At 36.9% G+C, this 17900-nt stretch overlaps 1 gene segment (V, D, J or C); it reads right to left on the reverse strand.

The window, feature by feature from the left end:
- Nucleotides 1-8713: 8713 nt before the first annotated feature.
- LOC142844376 (immunoglobulin lambda variable 4-69-like) lies at nt 8714-9227 on the reverse strand. The segment is given in 2 exon segments: nt 8714-9036; nt 9149-9227. Coding segments are annotated over 2 exon segments (402 nt in total).
- Nucleotides 9228-17900: the final 8673 nt, after the last annotated feature.

Below are 17900 nucleotides of genomic sequence, written 5' to 3' on the forward strand. Positions count from 1 at the left end.
CTGTGCCTTTAATTGTCCTTAAGTAAAGATTAAAGAGGAATGATGAAGATTGAATATATGTGACAGCTTCCAAAACACTCACAGAAACCTGCTTGTTACTTATCTGACATAAAGATACTGTATCTAACTGGCATGTGTTTAGGCGGATGGATGATCAGAGAAGGGGAACTTCTAAATTTAAGCAATAATTGATGAATCAAGATAGAAGTCATTGTAGAGGAGAGAAAGAGAGAGAGACAGAGAGAGAGAGAGAGAGAGAGAGAGAGAGAGAGAGAGAGAGAGAGAGAGAGAGAGAGAGAGAGGGAGGGAGAGAAACTAGGCTTCTGTTATTCCTTGGTGAATACATGTGAAGAACTATATATTGTACCCTATTGTCAACCTTTGGACCAGCAAGATGGCTCAGCATGTGAGGGCACTTGCTGCCCAACCTGACAATGTGAGTTGATTCCTGGAACAACCACAGTTGAGGGAAGGAGCCAGTTTATACAAGCTGTCCTCTATGTCACACTCATGCTGTGGCAGTTACACCCATACACATGAGTTAATTCATTAAATAAATATGTAAATAAATATTTGAAAATTGTTTTACTTTTTGCAAATGTTTTGTTATTCTTTTCTTATGACTCTAGTTTTTACTTTATTTTATGCCATTTTTTATATTGTTGGCTTTCAGGTATTGATGTATGTTACTTGGAAAGGAGATCTTTATGAATGAAGAATGTTAGACCCTAATTTTGAACCACAGATGCAGAATTCATGTGCATCTTGTTACAAGCATTTGATATAATAGAGGCTACAAACTGTTGTGGTTTGGGTTATGAACTTTTCTTCATTCCTCCATTTATTTTGTATTGTACAACGATATGCAGCAAAAGATTATCCTGTGTCCCAATACAAATATCATGTGCCAGGATTAACCTTATTAAGGTTGCCCACTAAAAAATACAGGCATGTCCCTTGGCGCTATATACTTTATTCAATACTTGGTATCTAATAAATAAAATACCTACAAATTCACATATGTACAGGTGGATGTCATTGAAGAAATGTCATCTCTTAACAAATGCACATCTCTTTCCTTGCCTACAGTAATAAAATGTTGAAAAAGAAGTAATATATTTATGCTTTTTACTGAAAATTAATAAGTTTAAAATTTAGCTGCAGTCATGAGCTAGAAATTTAAGCCAATATGTTACTGTCCTTAAGAATAAAATGTGAGTCTCATAAAGCACCAAATTATTATTTCTCTAATACCCTGAGAATCCCAGAGATGTTCACTATTCCCATCATTACTGCATTGCATCACTTCAGTCCAGGGAAAAACTTTGCTGCCAGGGAGGTTGGGTCAGCTTTGAGAAAATACCTGCTGTGCTGTAACCTCTAATTCTGGCAGTAACCTTGGCTCAGAAGATTAAATGTGAGTCAGGAGTCAGCTTCATGTCTTGTCAATTTCTCATAAGTACACAGTGCCCCCTGTTGGACTATGGATACTTTCTTCAAATATCTTCAGGAATGAGTTTTCATTCCTCAATTTAGGTCCCTTAGTTGTTCTTCAAAATTGCTATAAACTGTATATTTTTAAACATTAAAATTCTATCATTTTAATTTCTATTGTTTGTATGACTCCTGTGTCGCTTTTTTTATTAGATATTTTCCCTCCGATTCAAATTTCCCTACAATTGCTCTTAAAGAGGAATTTGTGCTTTCTGAATAAAATGTTTTTACCTTATTACTAGGGATTCTGATCCAGCTCAACATTGGTCAGGGGGATTGTATTTTGTCATTTACACTGTAAATTTTCTGGTTTATAAAAATAAATGTTTTGTCACTTGAGTGTTGTAACTCAGAGTTCCCTAGAATTCATCATCAGACATTAAAACTCTTTGCTATTTGGTTCGTTCATGTACTTTACTACTGTTTGTTTTGTCTTTCTTGGAAATAATGAGTCATTATTTGAAAATATTTAGTTTAAATTTTTATAGGCACTAAAGCCTCATTAGACATTAGTATCCTATAGAAATATTTTTGCCACAATGCAAAGCACCAGATATGACCATTATTGAATTAATTAGTGGATTTTAGTGGTAGAAGAATTTTTTGGTTAAAATTTGACTGTCACATGATTTGGCATTCTGTGTTACTCTGATTGATCACAAGCTGTATTTTACAGAATGACAGAGGAGAAAAGAAAGAAATACATATGGGCCTAGAGATGTGGAGTACTAATCCAGGTTCTGACTAGCATGTGTTAGAAAACATATTCAAGACCCAGAACTGAAAAACAGTATTTTTGAAATACTGAAAAAATATCTTTTATATTAATTTGTATTATAAATTATTTTGGTGACTGGGTGAGTGAAAGCACACACAGAGAGACACACACATGCACATACATTTACAGCAAGCACACATACACATACAGAGGACAGAGCTGTTAGATAATCCTGGAGCTCAAATTACAAGCTATTACTAGTCACCTCACGTGAGGGCTAAAAGTGAACTTGAATTTCCTACAGTTATGTGCTCTTAATCTCTGAACTGTATGTCCAGCCATCCAAGATATTATAAAATTATGGTATGTTCATGAATTAATACTACTTAAAGGAATAAATGATGTTGTCTCTGTAGGTCTTCTAGATACAGGTGAAGCTGTAACAATAATCGCATCAGAATATAGGCAACCAAATTGGTCTCTTCAGTTTATAATTTCAGCGTTTATGATGGAAACTTTATCTCAGGTAAAACAGAGTGCAAGAAAGGTTGTATGTATAGGGCTAGAAGGACAGAGATGAGAATTAATGCAATATGTGGTTAACATAGCACTAAATTTATGGGAACATGATTTATTACAGCAATGGAATATTTAGATTAGTGTTCTTTCAGTCTCAGAAACGAACCATTAATAAACAAAGTCTCTGGAAAAATATTTGAAGGCATTATAAAAATGTTCACAGAATATTCAGGTAGTACAAGAACAGGGCACAGCAGCCACTGATCTTTCAATGGAACCAACACCCTAATTTTAAAATGGTTGATGGATCAATCTGTATGGATTGAGCAATGGTCTTTAACATCAGAGAAACTTCAGGCCTTAGAAGAACTGTAACAATAGCAGCCAAAAGTTTAACATACTGAAGAATCAGTTAGTCCTTGAAATTCTCTTGTATTTGTTATTAAAAAGGAATCTGGAAAATGGAGAATGGCAACAAATATAAGCACTGCTTGTGGATTAGTTGTAATTTGTAATTTGGTGATTACAACTGATTTGTTGTAAGGTGATTTAGCCAATGACATTCCTACAGTCTGTAATTCCTTTGCCTTCTCTATTACCTAAAAGATGTCCTCTTATAGTTATTGATTTGAAACATTGCTTCTTCATTATAACTTTACAAGAAAGGACAGAAAAATATGCCTTCACCTTACCTACTTATAATAATTCAGCCCATTAAGAGATATCAGTGGAAGTTTTTTCCCCACAGGGAATATTAAAAAGGCACACCATGTGCCTATATTTTATACAACAGTCATTGGAAAGGTTACATAAGAAATTTCCTCAATCAATAGTATATGATTACATGGATGGCATGTTACTAGCTGATTCAAATATAGATACTTCAGAAAGAATGTTTGAAGAAGTAAATAAACATTGCTTGTTAGGAATTACAAATTGCCTCTGAAAAAAATACAAAGAGGAAATTCTATTCATTTTTCATGATATAAAATAGGTATACAAAAATATACCCCTATGGGTGCAAACTAGGAGATATTGTGGACTCTTAATGGACTTCAAAGAAAAAGGAGATGGAGTCCCAGAACAATGATACCAACAGGAATATGATAATACCACTAAGCTGATGAGTATCACCTAATGATACACTTTGTATTACAAAGTGCTCAGGGGAATTTGATGTGACAAGTTGAGATGATCCAACCCAACAGACCACTTTTGCTAGGCCTTGAGACAACCCACCTACTTTCCCATTATACAAAGACTGGAAAACAAATGATACAGCTACCGCACACAGATTTTGACAATTAACCCAAATTTTTCTTTTCAAAATTGCTTAAAGATGCTGTTGCCCTCTCAGACAGCAGGAAGTAAGATCACACAAGTGTAAGCCAGTGATGACAAGGAAAGTGTACACAAACTTCCATTGCAAAAACTATCTCCAATCAATAACTGCTTAAAAGAAAAAAGTTAGTTTTCTCCAATAGAGTATTCCTAGTTATTCAAACAATACTTAAGTGGAGGCCCCATGCCCAACAGTATATGACTAACAAAAATCATAACAAAGCAAATAAACAAACAAAAAAATCTCAAGGGTACTTTCAGATGATTTGTTCTGTCTGGATTATTTTTTATTTTTTTAAAAAGAAAAAAGAAATTGTTTTCATTTCCATACCAATCCAAGTTCCCAATCTCTCCCCTCTGCCCATTCTCACCACTTACTCCACTATCCCACCCACCATCCACTCCTCATTGAGGATAAGGCATATTACTTTGGGGAAGATCCAAAGCCCTCTCTTATATCTACACTGAGCAAGGTATCCATACAAAGAGAATAGGTTCCCAAAAAGCCAATACAAGCAGTAGGAATAAATCATGGTTCCACTACCAGTGCCCTCTCAATCTGACCCAGCCAAGCAACTGTCAACCACATTCAGAGGAAATAGTTTGGCACGATGCTTGATCCTTCACTATCTGGCTGATGTTGGTGAGCTCCCATTAGCTCAAGCAAACTGTTTCAGTGGGTGACCCCATTGTGGTCTTGACCTCTTTGCTCATATTCTCACTCCTCCCAGTCTTCAGCTAGACTTTGGGAGCTCAGTCCAGTGCTCTGATGTGGGTATTTGCCTCTATTTCCATCAGCTGCCAGACGAAGGTTTTATGGTGAGATTTAAGATATGCATCAGTCTGACTACTGAGCAAGGCCAGTTTGGGCATCTTCTCCTATATAGCTAAAGATCTTAGCTGGGGTCATCCTTGTGGATTCCTGGGAAATTCTCTAGAACCAAGTTTCTTTCTAGCCCCATAAATAGCTCCCTAAATCAAGATATCTCTTTTTTTTTTTTGCTCTCAACTCTGTCCATCCTCCATCCTCCATCTTGACTATCCCATTCCCTCACATTCTCCTTCTCCTTCCCCTTCCCCTTCTTCTCTTCTCTTTCCCTTCCAATCTTCCTTCTCCCCGTCCTATCTCCAGGCTCTCAATTTTGGCAGCCAATCTTGTCTATTTTGACTTTACAGGTGGAACTATATATGTTTTGCTTACATTTCACCTTGTTACTTAGCTTCTCTAGGATCATAAACAATAGGCTCAATATCTTTTGTTTATAGCTAGTATCCACCAATGAGTGAGTACATACCATCATTATTTTGGGTCTGGGTTACCTCACTCAGAAAGGTGTTTTATAGTTCCATCTATTTGCATGCAAATTTCAAGATGTCATTATCTAGTACTCTAAGGTGTAAATGTGTCACACCTTCTTTATCCATTCTTAGGTTGAGGGGTTGTTTTCAAGTTTAGCTATTACAAATAATGCTGATATGAACATCTTGAACAAATGTCTTTGTAGTATGATTGAGCATCTTTTGGGTATAATCCAGGACTGGTATTGTTGGATCCTGAGGTAGGTTGATTCTCAATTTTCTGAAAAACCATCATACTGATTTCCAAAGTGGCTATCCAAGTGTGCATTGAGTATTCCCCTAATTGCATATCCTCTTCAGCATAAGTTATCACTGGTGTTTTGGGTCTTAGCCATTCTCATAGTATCTCAGAGTTGTTTTGATTTGCATTTCCATGAGGCTAAGGATGTTAAACATTTTCTTTAGTGTCTTTCATCCATTTGAGATATTTTATTGAGAATTCTCTGTTTAATTCTAGACCCCATTTTTTAATTGGGTTATTTGGAATTTTTTAATGTTTAATTTCTTGAGTTCTTTATATATTTTGGAGATCAGCCCATTGTCTGGTATGGGGTTGGGGGAGATCTTTTCCCATTCAGTAGGCTACCTTTTTGTCTCATTAACTATATCTTTTGCTTTACAGAAGCTTCTCAGTTTCAGGAGGTCCCATTTATTTATTGTTGTTCTCATTGTCTGTGCTACTGAGGTCATATTTAGGAAGTGGTCATGCATTGAAGGCTACTTCTCACTTTCTCTTCTACCAGGTTCAGTCTGGTTTGATTTATGTGAAGTTCTTTAATCCATTTGGACATGAGTTTTGTGTATGGGGATAGATATGGATCCGGTGTGGAAGGCCCTTCTGTCTATATGTTGCTTTCATTGGTTAATGAATAAAGAAACTGCCTTGGCCTGTTGATAGGGCAGAATTAGGTAGGCAGGGAAAACTAGACTGAATGCTGGGAGAAGGAAGGTGGATGGGGAGATGCCATGGATCCAGCACCATAGTAAGACATGCTGAAACTTAGCTGGTAAGTCACTGCCATGTAGTGATACACAGATTAATAGAAATGGATTAAACCAAGATGTAAGAGTTAGCCAATAAGAAGTTAGAGCTGATGGTCCAAGCAGTGATTTAATTAATAAAGTTTCTGTGTGATTATTTAGATTCTGGGCTGCCGGGATGAATAAACAGCAACCTCCTACAAATTGGCGCCAATGTGGTGGACTAAATCCATGTAAAATCTGAGAGGGCTTGAAAAGGAATTCTATACAAAAAACTACAGAATTTAGCATAGCTTCTTGCTGTTTGCTGGTGGCATGACACAGCTCCTTTGAGAGAGGTTTTCCTGACTCAGCAGACACAGCCAAAAATTTTATGCTGAGCTATCTATCTATCTATCTATCTATCTATCTATCTATCTATCTATCTATCTATCTATCTGTCTGTCTGTCTAACGCTATCTCTCTCTTATCTGTCTCACACACTCTCTCTCCCTTACCTCCCTACAAACCCCTGTCTTTGTCAGTCTGTCTGTCCCTCTCACTTCCTACTTCCCCCTCCTCTTTTCTCCTTCCTCCTTCCTTCTCATCTAATATCATTCTCTCCTCCTGAATACATTTTGCAACTTGAGGACCATTTCATCAGTGTTTAAAAGAAAACAGTTCAGAAAATTGGGAGAAGGCAAATTATAAATTTTGGCAGCTGCCCAAAGATGGAGAAGGGAGATGATAAATACAAAATGGCATGCTGTTTAAGATAAGCCAGCATGGTGCTCAGTTCCATCATGGATGTGATGGTTTGAGTGAGAATGTCCCCCATAGGTTCTGACATTTGACTCCTTGGTGCAAAGTCAGTTGTGCTGTTTGGGTAAGTTTAGGGAGAGTGGTATTGCTGAATAAGTCACTTGGGTGAGCTTTGAATTTTTATAGTCCTGCACCATACCCATCTTCCTGCTTAACATTTGAGACATGATCTCCAAGCTTTTGATCCTGTTCCATACCTGTGACTTCCTCAGCATCATATATCCTTATCCCTATGATACCATAGTTCCCCAATAAACTCTCCCTTCTAAGAGTTGCCTTTGCCATGGGGTTTCATCAAAGAAATAGGAATATAACTAGTAAAGCGGACAATCAGCCACTTGATAGGGAGTGAGCTGGGGGAATAGTGAAGAAGACCAAAGTATGAGAAAAAGGAAGGCTTTGGACTCTGTTCATCGCTTAAAGAAAGAACCAAAAAGAGAGGTAACAAAGAAGTTATACCATTCTAAGTAAGGACTGAGAAAGAAGGGTAAACCAATAAGGGCCTAACTGCCAGCAGGACCTGATGTTTCAGGTTTGTGATCTAACAAAACCACTTAACAGCCCATAGGCCCTGATGTGGGGCTCTGCTCTACAAGTTGGATTTCAGAGGTTTCTCAAGGAAAACAACTGTAATTCTTCTGGCCTTCTCACTGAAAGACTATACAAAAGAATGATGCCCTGATACTCTTATAATAAGATGTATTTATAGAAATTTAGTGCAGTTTTCTTTGTTTATTGATCTTGTTTTTGTCTTTTATATGTTGTATCTTATGATTTCATTGGTTATTTTGATCCTAAAGTAATATTTTAAAGGTGGTCTCAGTGTGGAAAATGGAAGTCCTCAATGCTGATATAGAAATTTCACAAGTAAGAATTTTGGCAGAGACTAAACCATAAATAAACTTATGGTCATATTATCCTTCCTTAAAAATCTCTGGGAAGGCCCACTAAGTAAAGAAGGGGTGTCAGGAGCAACATGGAGAAGTTCATGTGCATTCAAGGAAAATGTTAAGACAGTGTTGGTTACTATTATTTTATCATGAGTATATGGGACCTTGCACTCATAAATGTTATTACAATGTGCTTTTTGGCAATTTATTGAAGTGAAAATACAGAGCATGAGACCAGAAGGCATCTTATAAAGAATAGACATTACTGTGAACTTTGTTGTGCAACAGTGAGAGCCTTTGACCCACTGCTCTAAGTTCATAAGAGAATATTCTCACCCTTCAACTCTATACACATGAGATTTGATTTTACATAGTCAGCACTCTTACACAGCAGTGTACTCTATACTATCCCAGCCTTTCTCCTTTCCCAAGGAGCCCAGGGTAAATTGCTAGAATTATGGTTTGCTCCTTTGAGAACAAGAGGAAAATATCCAAGGAGTGTGATAGGTAAGAACTTCAAATGAACCTTTCCAAAGCCATAGGCTAGCCTTGGAAGCAAGAGAAGAAAACAGTTTCTGTCCTGCTTCCTCATTTATCTAGCTCACTGTGTTCACCCATATTGTCCTCCAGTGTTATAATATATACCGCAGAAATAGTCAGCTTCATCTTCAAGCTGAATGTTGGAAATGCTTAAGTAGCGATGAGCCCCAGAGCTGGAGCCAGAGAAGCGATCAGGGATTCCATCCCCCTTGTTGGAGTTTCCACTATTTGCAAGCAACATCACATACTTAGGAGCCTTGTCTGGTTGTTGCTGGTACCAACTAATGGTGTAGGTGCTGTACTCACTACTCAAGGTGCAGGAGAGTTTGACTGAGGTTCCCAGGGAGGCCGAGGCTGTGGGTGACTGAGTCAGCACAGGTAGGGAGAAAGACTCTGAAAATAGAGAAACACATTATCTCCTGGGGTGAAAGAAGAGGAAAAATATATATATTGCTATGAGTTTGTTTCCCTGAACTGGCATCAGTGTGCAGATGATTCTCCAGACCTGTACAATGAAGGAGGAAGAAGAGGAGAGGAATCCAGGCCATGGTGCTGACAACACTGAGCTCTGCTGAGACAGACATGGTGTGGGTCTCTCTTCTCCTTTAACAATTCTCAGAGAACTGAAAGGGCCCTTCATAAAAAAAAATTGTCTTGTTCAACCAAATCCTTTCATAGGTGTTGGTACTGTCAAAAGTCTGGGTGTCACTTCCTTTCTGAGGCTAACCAAGGATCACAGTAGCCCAAGCTGTTAGGCCTATTAAACCATGAACACTCACAAGGAGACAGATGTTTGAGTTCTCAGCTGAGAGTCTCCAGTGGAAGGTATGGACCCCCACTGAGCACATTCAGGTCTGTCATGTCTGTGACTACCATACTTCCCAAAGGCTTTAATTACTGAGCTCTTTCTGATCACAGTCAGAAGTTACCTCCTCTGAGGCTGACTTTTAAATAATCTATTTTTTTATGCATCTTCTCAGTGGGACTACTATGTTAAACAGTATTCCTGAACTGTGGGTTATGACCTACACAGGACAGGGGTCACAAATCAGATACCCTGTTGATCATATAATACATTATGATAAATAACAGTAGGAAAATTACAGTTATGAAATAACAATGAATGATTTTTGGTTGGGGTCACCACAAAAAGAGGAACTGTATTAAGAAGTCAAAGCATTAGGAAGTTAGATAACAAATGTTTTAGACTTTAGTTTAAAAGGATCATTTTATTTAGGGACTTTTCCTACCTACGCTGAAGACAGAGAAATTTACTACATGAGCCCCTTCTCAGAATGCTCAAGAATCCAGACTTATTCTCTCTACTTGTTTCCTCAGCAGATTGACCCATAGAGACACACTGATGAATATTAGTATTTAGGATTATAAATATCATACTGCATGACTCTCTTGGTGCATTATAAATAAAAAATTTGAAAATCACATGGCAATACAAAAAAGAATTATAAAGAGAATAGTTGGAGAAAGAATACAATGGGCTCCAGATGTCTGAGTTCTACATCCTGAACAGATTCAAGATTGCTGCCTGAGATGATCAAGACTCACAGGATACTCCAGTCAAAACTTGATCATAATTCTAAATTTTCTCTAAGTCCCCATAAGATTATCAGTGTCCCCAAACTGAAAAACTATGCCCATATTCCCAAAAAATGGACTATGTATATTTTCCTTTGTTTAGAATGTTGGTTACAAGTTATGAATAATGATCAGGAGAAAAGCTAAACAAAGAATAATAGACTCAGAGTTCTTTTTATTTAAAAAGAAAGATGGGGAAGTGGTGTGGGACAATTGTTTGTATTTTTGTCAATTATAATTTAAATAAATGCTGATTGGTCTATAGTCAGTCAGGAAGTATAGGTGGGACAACCAGACAGGAAGTAGAGGTGGGTCAAGGAGAACAGGAGAATCCGCAATTCTGGCTCAGCCACAGAAAAAGCCTTGCTGAAAAAGGTACCTAGCATAGACAACATAGAAAATAATAATGGGCTAATATAAGTTATAAGAGTTAATAAGAAGCCTGAGTTAATGGGTCAGTCAGTTTATAACTAATGTAAAAAAATAATACAGTAGGCTTGTATTTATCCCTAAGTAAGGATTAGAGAGTAGTGATGAGGAATAACTGTATGTGATGGTTTCTAAAAACACTAATGGAAACCTGTCTACTACTTACATGATATAAAAATATTATATTCAACTGACAGATATTTAGAGGGATAGATGTTCACAAAATGCAACAGCTATAAATTAAAAACAAGAATTAATGAATTATGACAGAAAAATTAGTCGTTGTGGAGTTGAAGCAGAAGCAAAAGAAATGTCAGAACCATGTGTGTTTGCTCAGGTGTGTTTTAACTTATTCACGGTTAAAGAAACTATCTACCTGGGTTGTCTTCATCAAGCACCGATCTACCAGGCTCAGGCAATATGCAGAAGTGGAGATGGCTGGAAAGAGTTTAAAAAACAGATATGATGGATGGAAATAGAAAACACTATCTTGAGTGAGGTAACCCAGACCCAAAAAGATGAATATGGTATGTACTCACTCATTAGTAGATTCTAGCCATAAACAAAGGACACTGAGCCTGGAGTTCATGATCCTAGAGAACCTAAATAATAAGGTAAACCTAAGGAAAAACATATATTTATTCTTCTGACAAGATCACTGGACAAAAGTGGGGAGCACGGGGGTGAGGGTGGGATGGGGGAAGGGGAGAGGGGAAGAACGAAGGGAGAAGGGGAGGACTGGGGAGAGCTTGGGGGAATGGATGGTTGAGATGGAGGAAGGGTGGATATGGGAGCAGTAAAGAAGATATTTTAATTAATAGAGCCATTTTAGGGTTGGCAAGAGACTTGGCTCTAGAGGGGTTCCCAAGTGTCCAAGAGGATTTCCCCAGCTAGATCCCTGGGCAGCAGAGGAGAGGGTGCCTGAACTGGCCTTCTCACATAGCCACACTGATGAATATCTTGCATACCACCATAGAACCTTCATCTGGCGATGGATGGAGATAGAGACAGAGACCCACATTGGAGCACTGGACTGAGTTCCCAAGGTCCAGATGAAGACCAGAAGGAGGGAGAACATGAGCCTGTATCTTTTTATAGGTGAATTGAATCCATTGATATTCAAAGATATTAATGATCAGTGATTGCTATTTTTTGTTTTTGTTGGTGGTAGTGTTAGTGTGTGTGTTTCCCGTCCTTGGAGTTTGCTTGTGTGAGATCATTTATTATCTGTTTCCATAGGTCCAGCTAATTTCATTGTGTTTGAGTTTTGCTTCTAGAACTTCCTGTAGGACTTGATTTTTGAATAGGTATTGTTTAAATCTTGTTTTGTCATGGAATGCTTTCTCTGTCTATGGTAATTAAAATTTTTGTTGGATATAGTAGTTTGTGTAGGTCATATGTCATCTGTAGAGGCGATTGTTTTTCAATAAGTAAAAACAGCAAGATGCAATTATCTTGTATTATCCGTATGCAAACTATATTTGGATAAATTTTATAATGAACTCAGTAATTTGTTTATTCATAGGCAGTTTGTTTTTGTGTATATGAAGATTGAAGCAATCACACTTAAAAATGTAAGGATTTTTTCTCTCATAAAGATATAAACTTGAGCCAAGTTTATTTTTTATTTTATTTTTTATTTTTGCATGCTTCCAAATTTAGCACTTGGGAGGCAGGTGGATCTTTGTGAGTTTGAAATCAGAGTCATCTACTTAGTGACTCAGGACAGCCAAAGCTACATAGTGAAACCCTGTCTTGAAGAAAGGAAAGAAACAAAATAAAAAGAAAAGGAAATAAATCAAGTTGCCATTAATGTAAGCACTATAACCCAGAGGCCATCAAACAGAAAACTATAAAATTACAAACAAAGAGTGTCCAAGCTAGTTGTGGCAGAAAGAAACCCAGAACACATATAGAAAAACTACTGTATCTTAATCAGAAAAAGCAGTCCTTGAAATTCAGTATAAAATGCAGGCATTAGGAAACTATGTAGTATCTATCTCTAGTTGCCATGTGTAGCAGGCTAATCTAGGTAGGCCCTCCTTTTGACTTTATGACTCACTTCTTACATGCAATGGATATGTTTGATGGGGGGATGAGGAATTACTTAATTTTTTACTCTGCGAACTATTATAAGCAGGATCTGAGAAACAGAGATGAGGAAGGTTGAGACAGACTTGGAGTTATATAAGGGAGGCATCAAATCCATTCCATTTTAGGGAATTATCTAGATCAGTTTTGACATTTAAGTCATAAGTTCTCAATTTGGGTATGGAGTGACCATTGTCCAATATTAAGGCCACATTTTAACTTAAACCAGAAAAAGTATGGTGGTTGGTGGTCTCCTAAATGGAGGGCCTTTTTTTTAATTAACCCGCAGAGCCAGCATAATGGTGTGTAATTTGGAACAATTAGGAAAGCAGGTGTCATGTGTAGCTACATGGAGACCTTACTTGGGTTTCTGATAGACCAATATTGTCTGAAACATAGTAGAGTGCTTAATCCCAGAGATGTTGGAATGGCTCAACATACTTTAATTCAGAAAAGTAATCTACCACATAAATAGAATGAAAGACAAAAACCACATGATCAGCTCTTTAGATGCAGAAATGACCTTTGACACTACTCAATATCCATTCATGGTAAAAGTCTCAGAGACATTAGGAATACGAGAGACATACTCCTGTATAATAAAGTCTATGAACAGCAAGTCCACAGCCAACATCAGCCCAAATGGTGAGAAACTCAAAGTATTTTCACTAAAATAAGGGAAAGCACAAGAATTTGACTCTATTCATGCCTACTTAGTATAAAACTTAAAGACTTATCTAAAGGAGTAAGACAAGGGCTGGGCAAAATAACCCTATTATCTGATGATATGATTTTATTTATAAAAGACTCTAAAAGTTCTACTGGGAATCTTGTACAACTGATAAACACATTTAGCAAAGTAGTAGGACACAAAATCAATAAACAAAATCCAATATTTTCCAATGTACAAATGACAGACTGAGAGAGAATAGGGGAAATCAGAACTTTTACAATAGTCTCATCTATATTTATTGCTGGTCTACCATAATGCACAAACAAAAAATAGCCCAGATGTCCAGAAACCAATCAATTGATAAATACAATGCTTTAAATTTACACTGTGAGGTGAGGGACTGCCAAGGGAGCAGGCCTGAGTCAGAGACCTCTGTGTAACCAAGCTGAGCCAGAGACATCCACAGGAGCAGGCCCAAGCCAGCAACCTCCACCAGAGCAGGCCTGAGCCAGAGACATCCACTGAGAAGGAACATAGATAAATGCTAGATTCCAACAATAACAGAAACTACAGAAAGCCTACCAACTCATGGAAACTGAACAACTGGCAATTGAATTACCACTGGGTCAAAAAAGAAAGAAGGAAAGAAAGAGAGAGGGGGTGAGGGAGAAAGAAAATATTAAAGATGGCAGCACATTTAAGAAAAACTCGGAGAAATTGGGGTTTAACCCGAAGATCCGAAGAGCAAAACAGCCAGCTACTGGCTATTACCTCAACCTCAGTCTGAAATGGCAATTCAGGAATCTAAAAAAGAGACTTTCTAAGATCTGTTTTCCCCCATTTTATAATACTCTCCAGGGCTGGGGTTAAAGACTTGCACCACCAGGATTAAAGGCATGAACTTCCAGGTTTCTTTTTTTTTTCAATGAAAATAAAAAAGAATAAAGTTTTACTAATATGTTAATAGAGCAAAATTATTACAATGGCTTTAAAAGTTAGACAGACACTATTATGGGTTATTAGGTAAATGAGTTCTACAATTTAATTATTACACACACCTAGGGGCCTTACTGAATAACTACAGGGCCCAGAAAGCAAAGTAAATATATAAGATTAATCCGGTATTAGCATCTATTACATCTTTGAAAGTTAATCTTTTAACAGCTTCAGTCTTCACCAATATATTTCTTTTTTTTTTTCAAGGTTTCTATGCCTATCAGTATAGCCACTGGGATTAAAGGTGTCTGTTGTTACTACTGCCTTGTTTAATGCTGACCTGTGCAGCTATTTCATTCTCTGATCTTCAGACAAGGTTTATTTATTAAACTACAAGTGAAATGCCACTACAAAATGATGCCTAGATTTCAATGAAGATGAATGCATAACATAACCAAATTTATGAAAAGAAAGTTTACAGCACTAAGTACCTGCATAAAGGAATTGGAGAACTCTATATCAATTACTTAACAGTTCAGTGAAGAGCTCCTGAACAAGACAGAGGAAATAGTCACAAGAGGAGTAGAAGGAAGGAAATAATCAAATTGAGAGCTGAAATCAAGAAAATAGAATCAAAGACAACAATACAAAGATTGGATAAAAAAGGAGTTGGTTATTTGAGAAAATCAACAAGATAGACAAACCATTATCTAAATTAATTCAAATGAAGAGAGAGAATATCCACATTAACAAAATCAGAAACAAAAAAATGGGGACAAAACAGACACTGAAGAAATCTGAAGAATGAGGTAATATATCAAATACCTGCACTCCCTAAAATTGGAAAATCCAAAAGTAATGAACAAAGTTCTTCTTGATAGAACCACATTGCAAAATTCAATCAAGGTCGGAAGAACACTTTAAATAGAACTATAAGCCATAAGGAAATTGAATCTGCAATTGAAAGTCCCTCAAAATAAAACGTCCAGGACCAGATGGATTTAGCACAGAATTCTAGCAGGCTTTCAAAAAAGAGCTAATATCAATACTCCTCATATTATTCCACATAATAGAAACAGAAGGTACATTGCCAAATTCATTCTATGATGCCACCATCATTCTGATACCCAAAACAGACAAATAATCAGCAAAGAAAGTTGAAATACCCTCATTAATATTGATGCAGAATACTCAATAAAATGCTCACATACTGAATCCAATTATATATCGAAAAGATCATCTGTCATGAACAAGTAGCCTTCATCCCAGAGATGCAGAAATTTCAACATATGAGAGTGAATCAATGCAATCAACCATATAAACAAACTGAAAGGAAAAAAGCCACATGATCATCTCATTAGATGATGAAAAAGCCTTTGAATAAATCCAACAGCTCTTCATGATAAAAGTATTAGAGAGATCAGGTATACAAGGAACATTCCCAAACATAATGAAAGTAATATACAGAAACACCAAATTAAATGGAAAGAACCTCAAAATGCTTCTACTAAAATAAGGAACAAGACAAGACTTTCCATATGATCCATATCTGTTCAATACAGTGCTTAAAGTTATAGCTAGTGCACTAAGACAACAAAAGGAGACTAAGGGGATATTTAGAAAGGAAGAAATCAAAATATCATTATCTGCAGATGGTATGATAGTATCCACAAGTGACTCCAAAATTTCTACCAGATGTTAAACAAATTTATTGAAGTGGCTAGATTCAAGATTAATTCAAACAAATCAATAGACCTCCTTATATAAATAATAAACAGGCTGAGAAAGAAATCGAAGAAATAACAACTTTTGCAATTGCTACAAATACTAAAAAGTATCTTGGTGTAATTCTAATCAAGCAAGTAAAAGATGTCTATAACAAGAATTAGTCTTTGAAGAAAACAATTGAAGAAGATACTAGAAAATAGAAAGATGTCCCATATTCATGGAGCTGTGGGGTTAACATAGCAAAAATGGCAATCTCACCAAAAGCAATCAACAGATTCAAAGCAATTGCCACTTAAATCCCAACACAATTCTTTGTAGACCTTGAAAGAGCAATCCTCAACTTCATAAAAGCTCAGAATATCTAAAATAGTCCTGTATGATAAAAGAACCTCCAGAGGTATCACCATTCCTGATTTCAATCTATACTATGGTGCTATAGTAATAAAAACCATATCATATTATCATAAAAATTGACCAATGGAATTGAATAAAAGACTCAGAAGTAAATCCAAACACCAATGTACATCTGATTTTGATGAAGAAGACAAAAAAATTATACAATGCAAAAAAGAAAGCATCTTTAACAAATGGTGCTGGCATAACTGGATGACATCATGATCATGCAGAAGAATGCAAATAGAACGATATCTATCAATCCACACACAAAGTACAATTCCAAGAGATGAAAGACCTCAACAGAAACCCAGACACAATTGAAGTGATAGAAGAGAAAGTAGGGAATAGCCTTGAAGATATTGGAATAGGAGACTACATCCTGAATACAATGACAATAGTACAAACACTAACACTGACAATTAATAACCATATCTAACAATATATATATCACTAAAATATAGAAAAATTCAAGAAACTAGACTTCAAAGCATCAAATAATCCAATTGAAATTGGGCACAATTCTAAACAGAGAATTCTCAACAGTAGAATTTCAAATGGCAAAGAAACTCTTAATCATCAGGGAAATGCAAGTCAAAATGACTCTGAGATTCAATATTATTCCTGTTTGATTGTCTAATATCAAAAACAAAAGTGAAAACCCATGCTGGATAGGATGTGAAGCAAGGGGGAATACTCATCTATTGGAGTGCAAACTTGTATAGCCTCTTTGATAATCAATATGGTTGTTGCTCCATGGTGGCTCCCTGACTCCACTTTCTTTCTCCCAGCATCCAGTTTAGCTTTCCCCCGCTATCTCTATTCTGCTAAGGTCAAAACAGCTTCTTTATTCATTAACCAATAAAAGCAACTTCACACACCAGTGATCAAGCTTCTTCTATAGATATTTGGGTGCTTTCTTAATGACCAGAATGTGCAGTTTAAAGACCAGGGGAACTGGGGAAACATGGCAGTGTCTGCTTGCTATGCCCAATTCAGCATGCTCACTGCCTCCGTGATCCATGCACAGTGCCCCATCTCTAGGCCTACAGCTGGTCCATGTTGCTACCAAGCAAGCTGTAGCACGTTGCTCACAACCCCCATTAAAATGCTTGGTCTCCTAAAAGAGCCAGAGGTCGCACTGGCAGCATGGCCCAGAAAGCTGATATCTCAAAGCAGTGCAGTTTTTTTTCTGCTACCTGACTCAGGAAAACCTCTCCTAAAGGAGCTGTGGCATACCACCAGCAAACAGCAAGAAGCTATATTAAACTCTGTATGTTTGTGTCTAGAATTCCTTTTAAAGCTCTCTCATGTTTTTAAGTGGATTTTAGATGGCCATGTGGGTGTCAATTTGTAGTAAGGAGGACACTTGTTTGTTCCAGCTACCCAAAACTGAAATAATCACACAGAA

Source organism: Microtus pennsylvanicus, chromosome 1 (assembly GCF_037038515.1).
Source record: "Microtus pennsylvanicus isolate mMicPen1 chromosome 1, mMicPen1.hap1, whole genome shotgun sequence".
NCBI classification, from domain to species: domain Eukaryota; kingdom Metazoa; phylum Chordata; class Mammalia; order Rodentia; family Cricetidae; genus Microtus; species Microtus pennsylvanicus.